Below are 20,658 nucleotides of genomic sequence, written 5' to 3'. Positions count from 1 at the left end.
GGGACAATTCTTTGATTGAAAGTGTTCTGTCCAGTTGTGAGAAGACGAGAACCAGCGGTAAATCCACTTGGGGAATCTAGGTTTCCTCTGTGGTCTAAGTCTAATTGCTCCTTTAAAGAATTGCTGAACCAAGGGATGTTTAGCCCAGGATACTCCAGAGACTTGTACACGAAGAGCGCTGACAGATAGGGGAATGTCTAGTCTGGACTGTAATGCCCCGTACACACGAGAGGAGTTATGTCCGACAGACTTCCAAAGGAGTTCCGCCGGAGTTCCGACGGAGTTCTGACAGACTTTTCGGTCGAACGGACTTGGCCACACACGATCACACTAAACTCCGACGGATTCGAACGTGATGACGTACGACCCGACTCGAATAAGGAAGTTCATAGCCAGTAGCCAATAGCTGCCCTAGCGTCGGTTTTAGTCCGTCGGAGTAGCATACACACGAGCGGAGTTTTCGAAGGGGACCGGGTCCGGCGGAGTTCCGTCGGGAAAATTTGAAGCATGCTTCATTTCTAAAGTCCGTCAGACTTTTGCGAAGCTAAAGTCCGTTGCAGCCCACACACGGTCGGATAGTCTGACGGACTCGGTCTGACGGACTTTGGATGTTGAAAAGTCCGCTCGTGTGTACGGGGCATAAGAGACCCAAAACATCCTGAACCGTCAGATTACCATTAGAGCAAGACTTGGAAGACAAGTGACTTGTGAATCTAGACCAAATCCTCTCATACACCTGGTTGGTACTTTTCCTCCTTGCACCCATGAGAGTAGGAAAGGCCTCCTTGGGACAACCCAGAGCCTCTAATCTTCCCCTCTCAAAAACCAGACCCTCAGACATAGATGGGCCGGACAGGGATGGAGCTTCGAGCCCTGGGATAGAAGATGGGGTCTGAGAGGTAAGGGAATCGGATCTCTGACGCTGAGGAGCATTAGAAGCGGAAACCATGGCCTGTTGGGCCAAAAAGGTATTACAGCTATCACCTCTACTGCTTCTGATTTGAGTCTCCGCAGGAACTGTAGAATAATAGGAATCGGAGGAAAGGCGTAAGCTTTGTTGAACCGCCATCGATCCGTCAGTGAATCCACTCCGTAAGCCTGAGGATCCCGAAACCTGGAATAATACCTTGCCAGTTTCTTGTTGCAAGGAGAGGCAAATAGGTCAACCTCTGGGGAGAAACACAACGTTAGAATCCGCCTGAAAACTTCCTCGTGAAGAGACAATTCGTTGTTGTCCAGATTGACTCAAGACAGGAAGTCCGCTTGGACGTTCTGCGTTCCTGGAACATAAGTTGCTGTAATGCTGACCAGGTTCTTCTGAGCCCAAGACATGATTGGCTCTACCCCCTGAAGAAGGGACAGACTCCGAGTACCTCCTTGTCACCTTATATATGCCACTGCTGTTGTGTTGTCTAGTCTGAGAAGAACCGAAGTTCCTGAGATCAGATGACGAAAGGCTAGGAGCGCCCGGAAGGCTGTCTTTAATTCTAGAATATTCGACACCATCCCCCTGGAAGGGAAGTCCCAGGTGCCTTGTGCTACTTCCGTCAAACAGTGGGCGCCCCAGCCCCTGTTGCTGGCATCCAAAGTTATTGATATCCATGAGATGGGGAGAATGGAATGACAATTGAATAGATTCTCCTTCTGAAGCCACCAGGGCAGAGAGATTCTCATTGAAGATGTGATCCGGATAAGTTGAGCCTTGTCGCCTAACCATTGGTGAAGAAACCCTTTTTGGAATGGTCTCATCTTCCATTGGGCCCACTTCACCATTGGAATGGTGGCCACCATAGTGCCAATAATTCTCAGGCACTGAAGAGCCGGGAGATGGGAGGCTGAGAGGGCCGGACGAATTCTGTCCCGAATTACCGGTACTTTCTCTTCGGGTAATGAGATGGTGCCCTTCACTGTGTTGAAGAGTGCGCCTAGGAATACAAGAGACTGAGAAGGAATTAACTGACTCTTTTCTAGATTCAGGATCCAACCGAATTCTTGAAGAGTGGAAATAACCTGATCCTTGTGCAATAACAGACGGTCTCTGTCCTGAACTAGCAGCAGAAGATCGTCCAAATAGTGGTGAAGACGAATCCCCTTGGATCTCAATAGAGCCACTACGGCCAACAACACCTTTGAAAGACTCGGGGGGATGTCGAAAGCCCGAACGGAAGACATACGAACTGAAGATGTGGTTTTCCTACTGAAAATCGCAGAAACTGCTGAAAATCTTCTGCCACAGGGACATGAAAGTAAGCGTCCTTTAGGTTTATTGAAAACATCCAGACGCCTGACTATTGTATTGTTGACAAGGTTTCCATCTTTTTTTTTTTTTGTTTTTTTTTTTTTTTTTAATCTTTATTTAAATTTTTTCCATACAAAAAGTATAAAACATAGTATACATATACATATGCATCCTACTACCCCCCCCCCCCCCCCCCCTATAGCCCTACTACCTCTTCATATTTCTTCGTTGATTTAAACAGTTTCCATTGCTTCCATTTCTTTCGAAATTTCTTTTCCCCGCTCTCCTCATCCTCTTCCCATCCCTCCATTCTATACATGTCCTCTACTTTACCTATCCATTCCCTCAATTTTGGGGCTTCCGCCTGTCTCCAGTTTTTTGGTATCAAGCTCTTTGTTACGTTTATTAGGTTTCCTATGAGGCCTTCTTTGTACTTTTGAGTTGGGGTGTCTGTACCGTGGAAAAGACATGTCCATGGGTTTTCTAGTACCTGAGTTCCTGTTATTATTTTTATTAAAGTTAATGTTTCTCTCCAGTAATTTCTAATTTTTGGGCATTCCCACCAGATATGTGCCGCAGTCCCTTGCTGTCCACACCCTCTCCAGCACCTCCCGAGTTGCTCTTCCTGATATCTCCTCATCTTGTCTGGTGTCCTATACCATCTAGCAAGGCTTTTATAATTCATTTCTATTGTATTAAGATTTTTCGATGTCCCGTGTGTTAAGTGTAAGATTTTTTCTAAATTCTGTTTCTCCCCTCGTGGCCCTATTTCTTCTTCCCACTTTTTTATATATATAGGTACCTCCGTCTCGTCCACTTCTCCCAGCATCTTGTATATCTGTGAGATATTTACTCTTATTATTTTCCCCTCACATATCCGCTCTAAGGCGTTAAGGTCTGTTCCACTTCTCAGTGGTTGTGGCAATGATGAGACAAAATGTCTGAGCTGGAGGTACCTCCATCCGTCTATATCCATGTACTCCTGTAGTGTTTCTAACGTGTTTATTTTACCCGCATTTATTATGTGTCTCAATTGAATATCTTCTCTTCTAATCCAGTGTCCTCCCATAGTGCTCTTCCCCAGTGGAAATAAATTATTTTCTTTTAATGCCATTAGTGGAGAGTTGTATTTCCACTTGTTATGCTTATGAATTCCATCCCATATTCTAAAAACGTTTTTTGTGAGGTTTCCATCTTGAACCTTTTCCTTTTTGATAAAATGATTCAGATGTGTAAGGTCTATGACTGGCCTCCAAGAACCGTTTTTCTTTTGGACCATAAAAAGAGGAGAATAAATACCTCTCCCTCGTTGATCATCTGGCACGGGAACGGCAGCGCCTTGAGCCAGTAAAGATTTCACGTAGGCCAACAGGATCTGCCTTTTTTCTTCTGAGGTCGGAAGGGAGGTGGGAACATACTTTAGTCTTGGGGACCTGCTGAAGGTCCAAGAATGACCTGAAGAGACCGTTCTGACGGTTCAGAAGTCCTGGACTGAGGCTGCCCAGACATGCCGAAAAAGTAGAAGATGAGCCCCCACCTGGCCTATCTGAGCGGGCCCAATCTCAAAAAGATTTGGTTGGTTCCCTCTCACCTGTAGCACTGCTCTTGGCGGATTTCTTGAAAGGAGGACTGCCTTGACTTCCATGACCTGGAATATTTTCGACCTGGTCTATAGCTACGGGCCTCCCTGGCCTGCTCTTGATATTGCTTTTTAGGAAAAAATCTCCTCTGGCTTTCTAAACGTCTATCCTGAGGGAGAAACCCCGACTTCCCACCAGAGGCCCGGGTTATGGCATTATCCAACTTATTCCCAAAAAGGGAAGAACCCTCGAAAGGGATATGGCACCACACCTGTTTAGATGCTGGATCAGCCAGCCAGGGACGGAGCCCAAGAGCCCGTTTGGCGGTTACAGCTGAAAGCATAACCCGAGACACTAAGCGGATGATGTCAATCGAAGCCTCCCCCAGAAAAGCCGATACAAGCCGTAACTCCTGGATAGGAGAGTTTTTGCGACTTCATCCGAAATGTTTCTGAGGGTATCATCCACCCTGTCCGTCCAGACTTCCATGGCCTTGGACATTGCCGCTAAAGCCAATGCTGGCTTGCATGCCAAACCAGCAGTGAGGTAGACTCTCTTTAAATCGGTATCAATCCACCTATCTAAGGCATCCTTAAATGAAACTGTATCTTCCAATGGAAGGGTTACATGTTTTACTAGTCTCATCACCGCTGCATCCACGAGAGGAGCAGAAACCAGATACTTGACCTCATCCTCCTTAAAGGGATATAACCTTAGGACTTTTGAGAGCATACTATTCTTTTTCTCAACTTTTAGTCCATTCATCCGTGATGACCTCACCAAGTTCAGACAGGAATGGAAAGTTAAGACGCTCCCTTTTAAGTTGCTTAAAATACTTCCTTTGTTTGGAAGGATTAGCCAAGTTCACAGCCTCTCTGATAGCCTCTCTGATTGCCTTACTCTCCCCCTTGGTGAAGGCTAAGTCAAACCCCACACAGGTACTATCTTCCTCAGAAGCTCTTGAGCATGCGACTCCCTGACTGGAGACTGAGGTGACTGACTGAGGCACAGGAGCCTGACTGGCACCGATCCCCTTGAGGGATTCTTCACCACATTTTCCACAAGGGACCTTAGATGCTGGTCCGTACCCCCTCTCTCACTAGAGGCTTTGGAAAAGCAGAGGTCACACAGGGATTTCCCAGTAGGAACTTGCGATCTGCATCCCCAGCAAGTATTAATAACTGAACGGCTGGATGAGCCCTGGAGGAGCGAGATCGATCCTCGCTACGGCGCCCGGATCTTGAGGGTGAGCCGTGATGTTTAGACTTAGAATATGAATGCCGGTGGTAAGATTTAGAAGAATCGCTTCCTCTATGCGTTGAGCTGCGTTGCTGTTCTGAACTAGATGGGTTAAGAGAGATAGAAGAGACACACAGATAAGGAAAGATAACAGACTGACTAATACCGGACCCCCCCCCCCCTACTCCCCCCCCCAGACAGTACCTATTATGAGAGGGCTGGCCAAATACAGGCAGAGGTGAGTCCATATCTCTAGGGGTTTCCATAAATGCTGCAAAGACATATAAGTAAGGCTGAGAGCACCATACACACACACGCCCACCCCCCTCTTCCCAGAAGGCCACCTACCTCCACAGAAGAAATCCTGGACAAGGGGAAGTCATATAATAGCCTACAAGCAATCCCAAAGCTTGCAGGCTATTTCCTATATTTAAATAGGGCGCCTTAGTGACGCCATCATCGTATCCTGTGCGCCGCTACTGCGCATGTGCGAATAGCGTCATTTTGCCGCTATCGCGCATGCGCGAACCAAGCCTCGTTCCTGTGCCGCACTCGCGCATGCGCAGAACGAACGTATCTAACGAAAAACCAGGAAGTGAGCGGCGGCCGGAACGCAGGCTAATCCAGCCGCCATGCCTATACCCTTATACATGAAAACACAAAAAAACGAACGGAAATGAAGGAAAAGCAAGGAACAAACACAAACTGCTGCCATGAAAAAGAGGAACAATCTTACCGCTCCCACACGATCGTCTCCAGGCCGAAGGTAAGAACAAAACATACCGGACTTCTCAGGGCAAAATAGGTCACCTGCTATTTAGCTGGGCTATCCGACCAAATGCGCAGCCTGCCTGCCAGTGGCTAGGTTCCTGGCTTCCTCCAGCGCTTATATCCAATGCCCACTCCATACCCCGCTAGTAGCTAGGGCTTAACGGAGTCATGCGACAATTCCATCCAGTCGCAATTCGGCCAAACCAACAATGGAACCGTGTGGGAGCAATCTTCAGGTAGAAAGACCATAACGTCTGGTCCTACGGAGGAGGACAAAAAAAGAACACGGCCATGGGCAGGGAGCAAAGATTTATGGGAGTGGTGTCCTATAGGGTAGTGGAGGCGGGACTTAACCCACACGTTGCTGCCATGGAGTCTGTCAGGAAACATTGATTTTCACACGTCATGCGACATGAGCTCCCAATGTCGGAGCGTTTGTCGTACCAGTGTGAACCCGACCTTAGGTTGGTAATGCAACAATCGGAGAAAGATAAAAAGTTTCACAGCACATGCTTAAGAAACTATACTGCTGTTCAAAAATATAATGAGCTGTGTGTGCTGTGGTTGCAGTGGATTAAAAAAATCTCACATTTGAAAAAATTGAGCAGACTTTTGCACTTCAGAACAGTGACATCGTTTGCCAGATTTCATTCAAAAAGTTGCCTTGAAATAGTTTTTAAAGCGAAGTTCCACCTGGATAAAAAAAAAAAAAAAAAAAAAAAAAGTCAGCAGCTACAAATACTGCAGCTGTCCAGGGAGCTCAGGGTGTCAGCACCCGAAGCCGAGCCGTCCCTCGGCTCTGGGTGAAGCCATCCTTACTAAGGGAAACAGGAAGTGAAGTCTTATGGCTTCACAATCTGTTTTCTACTGCGCACGTCATGTTGTGCTTTCTGACCGGTCCCTGCCGTCTTTTGGGATCCGTGTGTCTCCCAGAAGGCAGCGGGGAGGCGGTCATTGCGTAGTTCACCACACAAGATTGCGGCGATCTTTCCCCGGAAGTGGGAGCAGTTAGCTGGATTTGGCACCTAAGGGGGGATCTGATCCACGCAAGTTCCATTTCTGGGTGGAACTCCGCTTTAGGCACAGACTTTATAAACTCCCATCTATTTTAGCGAGCTACATACATCTGACTTACATACAACTTGTGCTTACAAACAGAGGGCAACAACGGGAAGCGAGAGGAAATCTACCCCTAGGATGGGAAATTCACTCCAAGAGTCATCATGGGAAAAAGAGGTATCCACTGAAGCTTTATAGCCAATTCTTGTTTCCACAAAAAAACATTTTCAAAATCCAATTGTCACAGGGACAGGATGTGAGGTGAAATCTTCTGAACAAGGGCACAGACAGCAAAACAAAAATTACAGGGGTGTTAACTGTCCCTATGCTAGCTAAAAAAAAAAAAAAAGGAGTTACACTTAAAGAATGTACCAACTTACATATAAATTCAACTTAAAGTAGTTGTAAAGGCAGAAGGATTTTTATTTTAATGCATTCTATGCATTAAGATAAAAAAGCTTTGTGTGTAGCAGCCTCCCCAGCACCCCGCTTACCTACCTGGGCCCCATCTCTGTCCCCGAGTCCCTCGGCAGTCTGTGACTCTACCTTCTGATTGGCTGAAATACAGTAGCTGTGTCATTGGCTAACTGACTTTGACAGAAGTGGGAGCCAATCAGGAGAGAGAAGGGGCAGGGCAAGCCGATTGCTGTGGGGGCACTCGACAGGAGGGAGGGGCCAGGAGCACAGACAGAGGAACCACTGCACATAACAGGTTTGTGTTTTTTTCTATTTCTTTTTTTTTGGGGGGGTTTAACGAGACTATAATCACTTTAAACAACAAACCTACAGAACCTTGTATGTAACCAAAGGATGGCCTGTAGTCTGAAAATTCCATTTTACCTGCAGTGAACGACAACAGGTCCAGGTTCTTGTATATTATCCTGCTTATGGTGAACCTCTTCTAAAAAGTCCAGGACTCCACCAGGGTCAGTAGGTACTCCATGATCTGGCCAAGCTTTGAAATGATACTGCCATACAGTCCTTTCATTGTTTGCCTTAATGAATATAAAATAATTATATCGTTAGCTGACAATCTCATGGGAAAAGCTGAATGAACAAAATACACTTTACACCTAGCAAACAGCTACCACGGGTGTTGCTCAATGCTTAAGGCACAATTCCCCCAAATAAGAAATAAATAAATAAAAAAGGAAGACACTCTACTTACTTGTCCTACTTTTGAAAGTTTAAGTTCCCTTAATATATAGTCATGAGATGGCGTTTCTTTGACATTTCTCACTCTCATAACTCCGTATTCCTTGAGGGCACACTCCTCTGGCCAGTATTTAACACATTTACTCTGGAAAACAAATATACCTTCCGTTTGAATGGGTGCCAAATTCTGTAAATAGACATTCCAAAATTGATAAGTCCCCCCAGAACTTATTTTAACCCCTTCACGCTGACAGTACACATACAGTGGTGTGAAAAAGTGTTTGCCCCCTTCCTCATTTCCTGCTCCTTTGCATGTTTGTCACACTTAAGTGTTTCGGAACATCAAACCAATTTAAACAATAGTCAAGGACAACACAAGTAAACACAAAATGCAATTTGTAAATGAAGGTGTTTATTATTAAAGGTGAAAAAAAATCCAAACCATCATGGCCCTGTGTGAAAAAGTGATTGCCCCCTAAACCTAATAACTGGTTGGGCCACCCTTAGCAGCAACAACTGCAACCAAGCGTTTGCGATAACGTGCAATGAGGCTTTTACAGCGTCCTGGAGGAATTTTGGCCCACTCATCTTTGCAGAATTGTCCTAATTCAGTTACATTAGAGGGTTTTCGAGCATGAACGGCCTTTTTAAGGTCATACCACAACATCTCAATAGGATTCAGGTCAGGACTTTGGCTAGGCCACTCCAAAGTCTTCATTTTGTTTTTCTTCAGCCATTCGGTGGTGGACTTGCTGGTGTGTTTAGGATCATTGTCCTGCTGCAGAACCCAAGTTCGTTTCAGTTTGAGTACACGAACAGATGGTCGGACATTCTCCTTCAGGATCTCTTGGTAGACAGCAGAATTCATGGTTCCTTTTATCACGGCAAGTCTTCCAGGTCCTGAAGCAGCAAAACAGCCCCAGACCATCACACTACCACCACCATATTTTACTGTTGGTATAATGTTCTTTTTATGAAATGCAGTGTTCCTTCTACGCCAGATATACTTGGACACACACCTTCCAAAGAGTTCCACTTTTGTCTCATCGGTCCACAGAATGTTGTCCCAAAAGTCTTGGGGATCATCAAGATGTGTTGTGGAGAAATTGAGACGAGCTTTGATGTTCTTTTTGCTCAGCAGTGGTTTTCTCCTTGGAACTCTGCCATGCAGGCCATTTTTGCCCAGTCTTTTCCTGATGGTGGAGGCATGAACGCTGACCTTAACTGAGGCAAGTGAGGCCTGCAGTTCCTTGGACGTTGTTGTGGGGTCTTTTGTGACCTCTTGAATGAGTCGTCGCTGCGCTCTTGGGGTAATTTTGGGCGGCCGGCCACTCCTGGGAAGGTTCACCACTGTTCCATGTCTTCGCCATTTGTGGATAATGGCTCTCACTGTGGTTCGCTGGATTCCCAAAGCTTTGGAAATGGCTTTATAACCCTTTCCAGACTGATTGATCTCAATTACTTTCTTTCTCAATTGTTCCTGAATTTCTTTGGGTCTCGGCATGATGTGTAGCTTTTAAGGATCTTCTGGTGGACCTTACTGTGTCAAGCAGCTCCTATTTAAGTGATGCCTTGATTGTGAACAGGTGTGGCAATAATCAGGCCTGGGTGTGGCTAGAGAAATTGAACTCAGGTGTGGACAACCACAGTTATAGTATGTTTTAACAAGGGGGGCAATCACTTTTTCACACAGGGCCATGATGGTTTGGATTTTTTTTCACCTTTAATAATAAACACCTTCATTTACAAATTGCATTTTGTGTTTACTTGTGTTGTCCTTGACTATTGTTTAAATTGGTTTGATGTTCCGAAACACTTAAGTGTGACAAACATGCAAAGGAACAGGAAATGAGGAAGGGGGCAAACACTTTTTCACACCACTGTACATGCTGCCTCACTGGACTGAGCATTTTGCCGTGAGGACACATATATGCATACTTGTCTTTGTGCTGGGAGCACACCGCATAGCGTGCTCCCAGCACAGAGATTGGGGTTTTACCAAGTGTCCCAGGTCCCCCTACTAACGATTCCAGGTCACCTGATCGCTGAGGTAGCCTCCGATTTGTCAGACACTGTGAAGGCTGCCCCTGTGTTTCTCTCTCTCTGCTAAAGCATTCCCACTAATAAGAATAATGAATAAAAGAATGCTTGATCTAGGTCAGTGCCAGGTTTAGTGTTTGCGTCAAATATCAGAGTCTGTATATTTTGGTTAATTAGTGTCAGTGTGTTTTAGCTAGGACAAAAAACAAACAAAAATGGTTATAAACAAATATACACATATGTGGTATTGCTGCGATCGGCGGGAGCAGGAGAATTTATTTTGGGTTGTTATTTGGTGGTAGACTATGGTAGTTAAAAGAAATATACAGCTAAATTTAAAATAACATATATATTTTTTTTTTTTTACTAATTTGGGTCAGTATTCAAAAAAAATAAAAATTTGAAGATATCCATGATCATTTACCACCAAATGAAAGCCCAATTTGTCCTGGAAAAAAAAACAAACAAAAAAGGTATAATCTTGGATGCACAAAAAGTAGTTGTAATGATATGTATGGTTTTACGAACCCATGTCAAAGTTGAAAAATTGTGCGTAGGCATTAATATTAGTTTTATCCTTAGGCACGAAGGGGTTAAACTTTGCAAGGTTAATGGCACATTGATTCGCATTCTGGCTTCTGTAAAGCTGCTAACATGCTTTCCATTAAAGGCAGCATGTTCATGTGAGGGTGTATACGTTATAGTTTGTAAGGCAGCAACCACAACATACAGCGAGTCAACCCAATCCTCCAAGTAGCTTTACTTTTAAAAGACTAATTGCAAATAAACAAACATTGTAACTGAACAGCTGAGGCGCATTAAGGGTTCTTGCACAATAATGTGCTTTTTATTGCATTTATCTTGAACAAATTATAATGGCATAAATATAGCAGAATTCTTGCTATGGTGCTTCAGAGAAAATCATACATGCAGTAAACAAAGGTAATCTCTACACAGGGGACTTCGAAAGCCATCTGAAAGCCACACACCTGTCTCAGGGTTTTATAATTGTTTATTTGTCTAACGATTTTCCTCCAACAAAGAAAATTGCTCGGTTCTCCCATAAACACCGTCAGTGGCGATGGGGGAATCCCTCCCAGGAAGCCATTGTGTTCTCCTGGCAGGGAGGCAGGGGAGCAGTCCCTACCAGAAGAACCCAGTGATTACTGCTAGCAGCTATATTACCACCTAGCAATAATCACATGTAAAATCAAACAGGCTGGTTGTACGCCAAGTTGATCAATCTATCAACTTTAGTACATATAGCCTGCCCACATACAGTTCCAATCTCAGGCGGTCCCTGCTAAACAGTCTATGGCTGGCTTAAAGTGGATGTAAAGCCTCTCCTATACCCAGTGAAGTGAATAGCCTCAGAGGATACACAGAGACAGAACAAATCTCCCTACATAAAAGTTTTACATGTATATATCTGCTGCCTTCAGCTTTCTTTAGAAAGTGAACATCGTGTTAGAATTTTTAGTTCCTATTTCAGCAGTGGGAGGGGAGTCTTGGCATACACCGTGTGACAGCTGATTGGAGCAAAGGCATCCACCCCTCATCCACATAGGCAGAGGAAGGAAGAAGCATGAAGAGCTGTGAATAGACAAGCTCTCTGTTAATCTATTAACCACCTCCCCAAATTTTCAGCTGCTTTTATCTCCTATGTTGGAGAACTTGTCAGAAGTTATCATGCTGATAACAGAGGAACAAAGCAGCAGAAAGACACTCGGGACTCATCGATTTGGAGAGAGAGATTAGTAAAACACTACAGGTATATGTGCCCAGGTCAAATTTCATGAATCGGGTTTACATCCACTTTAAAAAAGGACCTTATCTCTCAACACATCCTTTCTTCTGAATTAGTCCTCCTTCAGCACTGATAAGCATTTGATCTTCAATAAAAATCAAAGTGATTTTTTGCTGTCTGTGCACGCTATGTGCTTTCTTATCTATTGTATGTGAGCACTTTTGCATTTTATTTTATTACAGGTAAAAACAGGGTGGCGACAATTTTACACACTGTGCATTCACATCAGTAGTTGTTGGAGCTAACAATCTAAGCCCTTGTACACGCGGTCCGAGAATCCGTCGGAATGTGTCCTATCGGACCGTGTCGTCGGATAATCCGACTGTGTGTGGTATGCATCGGACTGATTCCGTCGGACCCAATTTTCCAACATGTTGGAAATATTTCCCGACCAACTGAGCCTATCGGACATACTCCGATCATGTGTAGAGAATTTTGATCGGACCAAGTGCCACGCATGCTCAGATCAAATTCCTACATCAAAGCTCTTGGCTACTAGTCTGAATGTAGTCCCATCGTAACGAAATTACGTCATCACGTTCTGAAAGATTGGATTTTTCGCCAACTTTGTCCAACCGTGTGTATGCAACAGTTTCGGACAAGATCCGACGGACAAAATCCGACGGATTTGGTTGTGGAAATCTCCGACCGTGTGTACAGGGACTAAGACTGGCTGTGTGTTAGCTAGGTGCAACCCCAGCCCACACAGTACATATAAATAGTGGATGTGCCTGTAAGCTGAGGTTATGATCAATTTAAATAAAAAAAAATAAAAAAATCTGATTCCTTCCTGTACGGCCAGCTTTAGCAATCTCCTAAATAATTTTCAGCTCCTTCCTCACATCAGAAGGACATAGACCAAAAACCATACTGTTTTAAAAGAATATATAGAAATGGAAAAAAAAATTATCATAAATGGACAGGTTAATGATCTTTTTTTAATAGGGCAATTGAAAAATAAATTAAAAAAACACATTAGATGCATGTGTACACATTTCAAGGCGTTTATTAGTGTTCACAAAGCTTCTGAACAGGAGGGTGCTACCAAGATAGAGCGCAGCGTGGCATTTATCTTACATTGTCAAAATAATTCAGTGCAAAATACAATGTGCAGCACTCACAGCAACCAGCCACAATTCATCTTTTCCCAAGATCCAATTGGCTGCCATGGCTCATTCTCCTCACTTCGCTCCTTTCATTTTCAATAAAACCCTCCCACGTCTACTGCTAACAAAAAAGCAGCACCTTTATATAATCAACAACCAGTGTTGAGTAATTCACAAATGATTAGACAGAACAAATAAGACCGCTATGTATGAAAACACACCTTGCCTCGTTCAACTTCCTTTGTCGTCATGACGATAACCCTGGAGTTTTCCTGGAAAACCATTCTCCAGAAATCATTCACTGTAGTTGGCAAGCAGCCCTGAGTAGCAATATAACGTTTCTTGGGTTTTAAATTGTTGCATTTTGTTTCAAATTCAGGCTGTAAAACATAAACATAGTAAAAATATAATGGAAAACCAAGATCATATTGTGTTAAGGAAAAGGTCATTCAAGTACTTGAGAGAGGATCTTACCATTATAGTATTGGCATTAATGTAATCAGAGACTTGCTCGTTAGGATCTCCATCATGAAGAACAACCCTTGTGTGATCAACTATAGAAAGAAAATAAGTTATAGTAAAACAACATTGTTATCACTACTGACAAAGTCGATTTGGATATATTATAGAAAGAGGCGAGAAGGCGGCCTGGCGATTTTATGCTTCAGCCTGTTTTTACGCTCCCTGTACTTTAACAGAAACCTTTACAGAAATTAGTAGGCAGTTACTGTTTTTTTTTTTTCCTTTTGAATTCCAAAAAAAAAAAAAAAAACAAACAGCTTGCTTGACTTCAGTTACTGACCCAGAAAAAGTATGCAAGTGAAATCAGAAGTTATGGGATAAGCATGAAAGCCGGCCGGCAACTAGCATTTACAGCGCCTAGAGGCGATTCAGTTCGCATTGTGCGCTATATAAGTATTTCATTCATTCAGAGGGCGATGTCAGTAGCAGCAATCTTTGGCATTCAAGTAAGTACATGTTTTATTTATATCTGGGAGAGATGAAGTGTTATCCCAAGTGCTTGAATCGTTGGGCAACACAAGGGGGCGCATGGTACACATAAACCCATTACTTAAAATGAATGAGTCAGCGATCACAAACTATTAAAAGAATAGGTTCACCATTCTGAACATGTTACACCCATATTTAGGGTGTAACGTGTTCAGCATCTGACCCCTCTCCCTCTATCCCCCCCCCCACCTCCTTGTGACAGTGAGCCGGGGATCTTTGTCTTCGAGGGCTCCACCCAAACAGCTACTTTATTGATTCACAGATCCCTGAAGTGAATTTACCAACAGCCTTTGCAGATGTCGGGTTGTAGTTCTCACTCAACTACCAGGGCGTTGTTGAGCACTCAAAATAGTTCATCGGGCTTCCTGTCATTCATTAACTGCTTGCCCGTATTGCAGGTACAGGCAGGACAGCTACACAGACAGTCTGCAGGAACGTGGCGTTACACCCACGATCTGCTGAGCATGGGTGCAATGCTTAACAGGCTCCTAACAAAAACAATAATAAATGCATATTTTTTTTACCAGCAAAAAAAATGTATGTATTTATTTTTTCGTAAGGGTGAAATTATCCTTTAAACTAGCATTACAACCTTAGTACATGCTCCTTGGATCTGCACACATACATGAGTCTTTCCACGCTAACCAACGAATGCACCTTGGATACAAAAAAACAATGCTTTTCTTGGATACTGGAACTGTATAAGAAACAGAATGACTCAAAAGTCAAGCAAGCTGCAATTCTAGGACTGGGCTCTCCTTGCTATTTTTACACTAAATGTCATCCCTGCAAATCAGGAAGCGTGTCGTGAGACACGTATCCTCATTGGCCAAAACATCAGGTGATCTAATTGGACACCTAGCACTTAGGAGGAGAGAGGAACTGTCATTCTGGAGGGGAGGACACCGAAGCTGCTGCCCACCACCTAGATCTGGCCCATCGTGCTGTAGCCCACCACCCAGATGGGTTAAGTGCAGGACCGTCCGTCAGACAGCAAGCGGGCCCCCCACCCCCAAAAGAAACCCCAGCAGCCACCATTGAAATAAATAATAGTATTCTGCAAATCTCTAACCAGCAAGAGTGCATTTCAGCATGTAACTGTGCTCCTACAAGATAGTGGAATTGTGGGCGGAAGCACACAACACAAAGTCAGTGACAACATTAATTTCGTTCCAGTAGTCCAAGTGCACCCAGAATGATATTGCAAGCAATGCTGTTAAATTGATTATAAAGGCTTGTTTTTGTTTTGTTTTTTAAATCACAAACTTACCTCCACTATGCAGCTCGTTTTGCACAGAGTGGCACCAATCCTTAACTTCTGAGGGTCTCTCAGGGGTTCTTGCAGCTCCTCCTCACTTCAGCTAACGCCCTAGGAGAAGCACTCACCTTGCGGGTGCGCTCCCGAGTCCAGCATTTGCATCCATAGACACAAATGCTGGACTCCGCCCCTACCCCCAGTACCTGCGTCATTGGATTTGATTGACAGCAGTGGGCGCCAATAGCTGCGCTGCTATTAATTTATCCAGCGTCGGAATCACAGGGCTCAGGTAAGTAAAACGGGGGGAAGGGCTGGGGGGCCAATGACTGCCAGAAGTTTTCTCACCCTAATGCAAAGGATGCATTAAGGTGAAAAACATGAGGGTTTACAACCCCTTTAATTTACTATTTACCATCTAGACAAGACTGTCACTTTAAAAAAACTGCAATCCTGACAAGTCTGATGTAGATGAAAAAAAAAAACTATTTTAATCTTGCTGGATATGCTCAGTATGGAGCCAACTGCAGACCGCCTACTATACTAAGGAAAGAGCAATTAATCAGAAAAGCTGACATTTCTCCTTAATACGGAGCCCAGCCTCTGAATGTAAAATCTCTTGAGAGTACTAAAGCCCACTTATTCGGAACGAACTGTTGTACTCACAAGGTAAAATATTCTTGTATCTGTTTTTGTTCTTGTTTTCTTGTCTCTGTCCCTCTTTGCGGCTGTACAGTAGTTTGCATTCTTGCTGCTGCAACGTCTGAAAGGAACGAAGGGGAAAAAAAAAAAATTGCAATAGAGCCTATTTCACAAGAAACCTTTATCTTTGTCATTTAAAGCCGATGTGTTGTGCTTTTTCTTTACCTACTGCAGAACCATCTTCCAGACTGAGCAATTACCTGTCAGTCAGAACCACAATGAGGTCTGCTGTCAACACGTTCCTAAAATATACATCCCTTGTGTGGATGACACCGCACCGCTTCACACAAGGACGCGCAGAGGTGGAAATAACCTCAGCACTTCATTACCAGTAAAACTTGAATTCAGGGCTATTTCGCATAGCAAAACAGCAACATTTCTGTATTCATAATTGACTGTAAATATTTTCTGTGAAGACTGCAGCTGTGTGCCACACTTAGACATTGAAATAAAATATTTAAGAAGTCTGAGATCTAATTAATAGAAGAAATAGAAGACAAGCCGTATAGCTCACTCAAAAAAAAGTACAGGAAAAAAAAAAATTTAAAAAGCTTTCCAAAACAAACTTTCTGCAGTTGATGGATGAACAGGAATCCTGACAGTATGAGGTCTCCTGAAACTAATAGATGAGTACCTGTTTGCATGCGGGGTATTTTTAGTGTTTTCTAGGCTATGCTGGAGAATTGCATAAAGCATGATAATAACTTTCACATTGTATTTGTCAAAGCCCCAGACAATCGGAGCATGGAAGCTCAACGTTGTGTGCTTATGGCAATATATTAAATTCTATTCTAATGGACTCATTAGAACAGAATTATTGCTCCTCCAGCTTTAGACACAGCAGTGGTCAATTTTTACACCAGAAGGAAACTATATCTAAAGATGAAATACAGAGATTTCTACAGGTCTCCATTAAGTTTGGTTTTTACAATATTAAAAAGACAGATTTCTATAGCTCTGCTGCAAGGTATCTTGAAACTGGTCAATTATTTCTTTGTAGCACTTAAAAGACCTGTCTCAAGCCCAGACTTGAGGAAAGCAAGCATAGCTGATCATAATCATGATCACAGCAGAGAGAATTTGTGTACACTACATTAGCTTAACGGAGCTGATTTAAAAAAAAATAGAGTTAGGTAGCTGGTAACGCTTTTTCTAAGTCTTCCAAGGCAGCATCCCAGAGATAAGCTCCTCCTCCCTGAAACACCATTAGTCCCTTAAAAATTTCAGTCTTACCTGCGTGCCTCAGTTGCATTAAAGCAGCGAAGGAAATCTCAGTAAGCTTAAAGCTACCCCACTGTACCTGGTATTTGTCATTTAAGGGTGGGAACTAGTGCTGCCCTAGAAGACTTCTTAGAAAAAGAGTTACAAGGTACCCAACTTTATTGTCTCATCTGCCAGGGCAGCATCCGAGAGGATGCATCAAGCAATATTTACTAAGGTAGGGGAGTAGAGACTGGAGCACCTTTCAACCAAATGTCTGGTCTTGGTCGGAACAGCTGGTCTATATGATAGTGCCTTGCGAAGGTGCTGAAGCTCGACCATGTCGCTGCCCTGCAGATCTGCTCCGGAGTTGCCATTGATTTCTCTGCGACCGAGGTTGCCCAGGCTCTGGTTGTGTGTGCTCTGATCCCATCTGGGAGGAGTGAGGTTTTGTGCCTCATAGGTCGTCTGTATGGCCATTCTTATCCATGTGCTAATGGTATTCTTGAATGCCCGTTTCCCTTTGTTAACTCCCACATATAGGGCAAAAAGAGAGATCGTTCTTCACCAATCCCTCATTCTTTCAAGGCATGAGTGTGTTTCTTAAAATGGAGTTTATTGAGTCTTTTTGCTGTCCAAAGTTTTTGGAAGCGAAGGGATGATGATATTTTGGGTTCAATGGAAAGTTGAAGAGACCTTGGGTAGAAAGGCCGGGTCAGGCGAGAGAATTATTTTGTCTAAATGTATCAGGCAGTATGGTTCCATTATAGACAGGGCTTGGATTTCGCTCAGTAGGGCCACAAGAAGTGCAGTTTTTAGAGTGGGGTTTTTGTCTGAGCTATCTTCCATCTGTTCGAATGGAGGGGAGAGAAACACTAAGCAACGTGGGCATGTGTCAAGTTGGAGTTATATTCATTTTAGCCAGCCTAGCTCTTTTAAGTGACATTAGGCATCGCTTTATCAGCGGATCCTCTGCAAGTCTGGTGTCCATAAACAAGGAGAGTGCTGTCACTTGTACCTTCAGCGTGCCTTGGGAGATATTTTTGTCTGCTCCATCTTGCAGGAAATCCAGAATTGTTGGGATTATCCCTCTGTTGGGTATCGGTTTGTTTTTGTTCCAGGAGACAAACTTTTTCCTCACTTTCTCGTAGATTGCCCTAGTCACAGGCTTCCTGCTGTCTAGGATGGTATTGATCACCTTCTCGGACAGCCCTTTGTTCTGAAGTCCTACCCTATCAGTAACCAAGCCGAAAGCTTCAGGATTCTGTGGTTTGGGTGGCTGATTGGGCCCTGTGATAAGAGATCTGGTCAGGCCATCAGTGTCAGTTGAGGTTGGATGCTGAGGTTGTTCAAGTGGCTGAACCATGCCCTTTGGGGCCAGTGCGGTGCTATTAGCATCACGCTTGTTCTCTCTGTCTTTATTTTTTGAATCACTCTTGGGATTTTGGCAGTTGGAGGGAATGCATAACAAAGTTGCCACCCCCAGCTTTGGCTGAAGGCATCTCTGAAGGCATCTACTCCACTGTTGCCATCTGTGGGATCCAGTAAGAAGAACGTTTGTGATTTTGTATTTGCTTTGGAGGCAAACAGATCTACCTTGGGTAGCACCCACTTTTGAGTGATTTGTGCCAAGGTCGTTTGGTTCAGTAACCACTCAGTCTGGTTTATGGTCTTCCGGCTCAGGAAGTCTGCCAGCTTATTGTCTGTTCCTTTCAGGTGGATGCCTGATATTGACCTTATGTTTGATTCTGCCCATAGTAGGATTGTTTCTAATAGCCTCATCTAGATTTGGGACTTTGTCCCTCCTTGCCTGTTTAGGTATGCCAGTCATGGCATTGTCGGATTGTACTTTTACATCTCTCCCTTGTATTGCTGGTTTGAATGCTTTTAATGCTTCCCCCACAGCTTTTAGCTCTCTCATGTTTGAGGAGGCTTGGAACCATCTGGAACTCCATTTCCCTGTGTACAAGATTCTGGGTGCCGAAGAGATGCCGAAAGGGAGAGCTGTATATTGCAGGTGCAGAGAGGTTGCTGGCCCTTGTATTGCGAACCTCAGGAATTTTTGATGACCCTCCTTAATGGGGACATGTAGGTAGGCATCCTGCAAGTCTATTGTAGCTATAAATGTCTGCCGTGGTAGGATGTTTCTGATCGAGTAAATAGACTCCATTCTGAATTTTTTGTATTTTATTCATCTGTTGAGTGGTTTGAGGTTCAGTATGAGCCTTAGCTTGCCTAATGTTTTTTTTCTTTGCAAAGATATGAGAATAAAACCCACCTTTGTTCCTCTTCTTGAGGTACATGGCGAATCACTTTTTGATCCAGTAGATTCTCCAGGGACACTAAAAAAGGCCTTTGCTCGATTTTCGTCCTTTGATAGCATGGCTACTAGGTACTTTGTTGGGGGGCGGGTGGAAAATTCTATTGCGTAGCCCTCAGTTATGGTGTATATGATGAATTTGTTTTTGTTGCTTCCATCCATTAGTGGGAAATAGCTGCCCAGGGGCGGATCCAGGGGGGGGGCAACGGGTCAATTGCCCCCTCCGAGAATACTGGCAGCTGATGACAGCAAAGCCGGTTCCGCGGGTCCAATCGCGGCCGGTTCCGCGGGTACCCGCGGGCCGGTTCCGCGGGTCCAATCGCGGCCGGTTCCGCGGGTACCAGCGGGCCGGTTCCGCGGGTCCAATCGCGGCCGGTTCCGCGGGTCCAATCGCGGCCGGTTCCGCGGGTACCCGCGGGCCGGTTCCGCGGGTCCAATCGCGGCCGGTTCCGCGGGTACCAGCGGGCCGGTTCCGCGGGTCCAATCGCGGCCGGTTCCGCGGGTACCCGCGCTGAGTGGATGGGTGAGGGGGGGGCAGCTGGGCAGCTTAGGAGGGCTGCTGGCCAATCAGGAAGCCAGCAGGCAGGGGAGCAGGGAGATGACATCATCTCTCACTGCCCTGCATCCCTCCAGTCCTGCCCTCACTGTGTAGGAAGCTGTGTGCAGCAGAGAGATTGCATCATCTCTCTGCTGCCTATCTTCACTCTGGGACCCAACAAAAGACCACCTTAGCAGAAAAATGACACAGTAGGTGACAATCCGCAATGTGTGGCAGGCTTCGTGGCAAGTGGCAATCCGCAATGTGTGGCAGACTACGTGGCAAGTGGCAATCCGCAATGTGTGGCAGGCTACGTGGCAAGTGGCAATCCGCAATGTGTGTCAGGCAACGTGGCAAGTGACAATCCGCAATGTGTGGCAGGTGACGTGGCAAGTGGCAATCCGCAATGTGTGGCAGGCTACATGGCAATCCGCATCTGGTGGCAGGCGATGTGGCAAGTGACAATCCGCAATGTGTGGCAGGTGACGTAGCAAGTGACAATCCGCAATGTGTGGCAGGTGACGTGGCAAGTGACAATCCGCAATGTGTGGCAGGTGACGTGGCAAGTGACAATCCGCAATGTGTGGCAGGTGACGTGGCAAGTGACAATCCACATTTGGTGGCAGGCGACATGGC

General features: G+C 44.7%; 1 protein-coding gene across 1 annotated transcript in view; it reads right to left on the bottom strand.

Annotated features, from left to right (window-relative positions):
* The window catches only part of PTPN11 (protein tyrosine phosphatase non-receptor type 11), a 133,631-nt gene that overhangs the window by 69,664 nt on the left and 43,309 nt on the right, over positions 1-20,658 (bottom strand). The window contains exons 7-11 of the mRNA XM_077462035.1: positions 15,929-16,025; positions 13,471-13,550; positions 13,218-13,376; positions 8,057-8,188; positions 7,729-7,883 (exon numbers count right to left, since the gene is read on the bottom strand). Of these exons, the coding sequence (XP_077318161.1) occupies positions 7,729-7,883; positions 8,057-8,188; positions 13,218-13,376; positions 13,471-13,550; positions 15,929-16,025 (623 nt within the window). The remainder of the gene's footprint in view (positions 1-7,728; positions 7,884-8,056; positions 8,189-13,217; positions 13,377-13,470; positions 13,551-15,928; positions 16,026-20,658) is intronic.

Source organism: Lithobates pipiens, unplaced genomic scaffold, assembly GCF_037356315.1.
Source record: "Lithobates pipiens isolate NorthernLeopardFrog02 unplaced genomic scaffold, aLitPip1_a1.2 Scaffold_3, whole genome shotgun sequence".
Classification (NCBI taxonomy): domain Eukaryota; kingdom Metazoa; phylum Chordata; class Amphibia; order Anura; family Ranidae; genus Lithobates; species Lithobates pipiens.
This window is presented reverse-complemented; position numbering and strand designations above follow the sequence as displayed.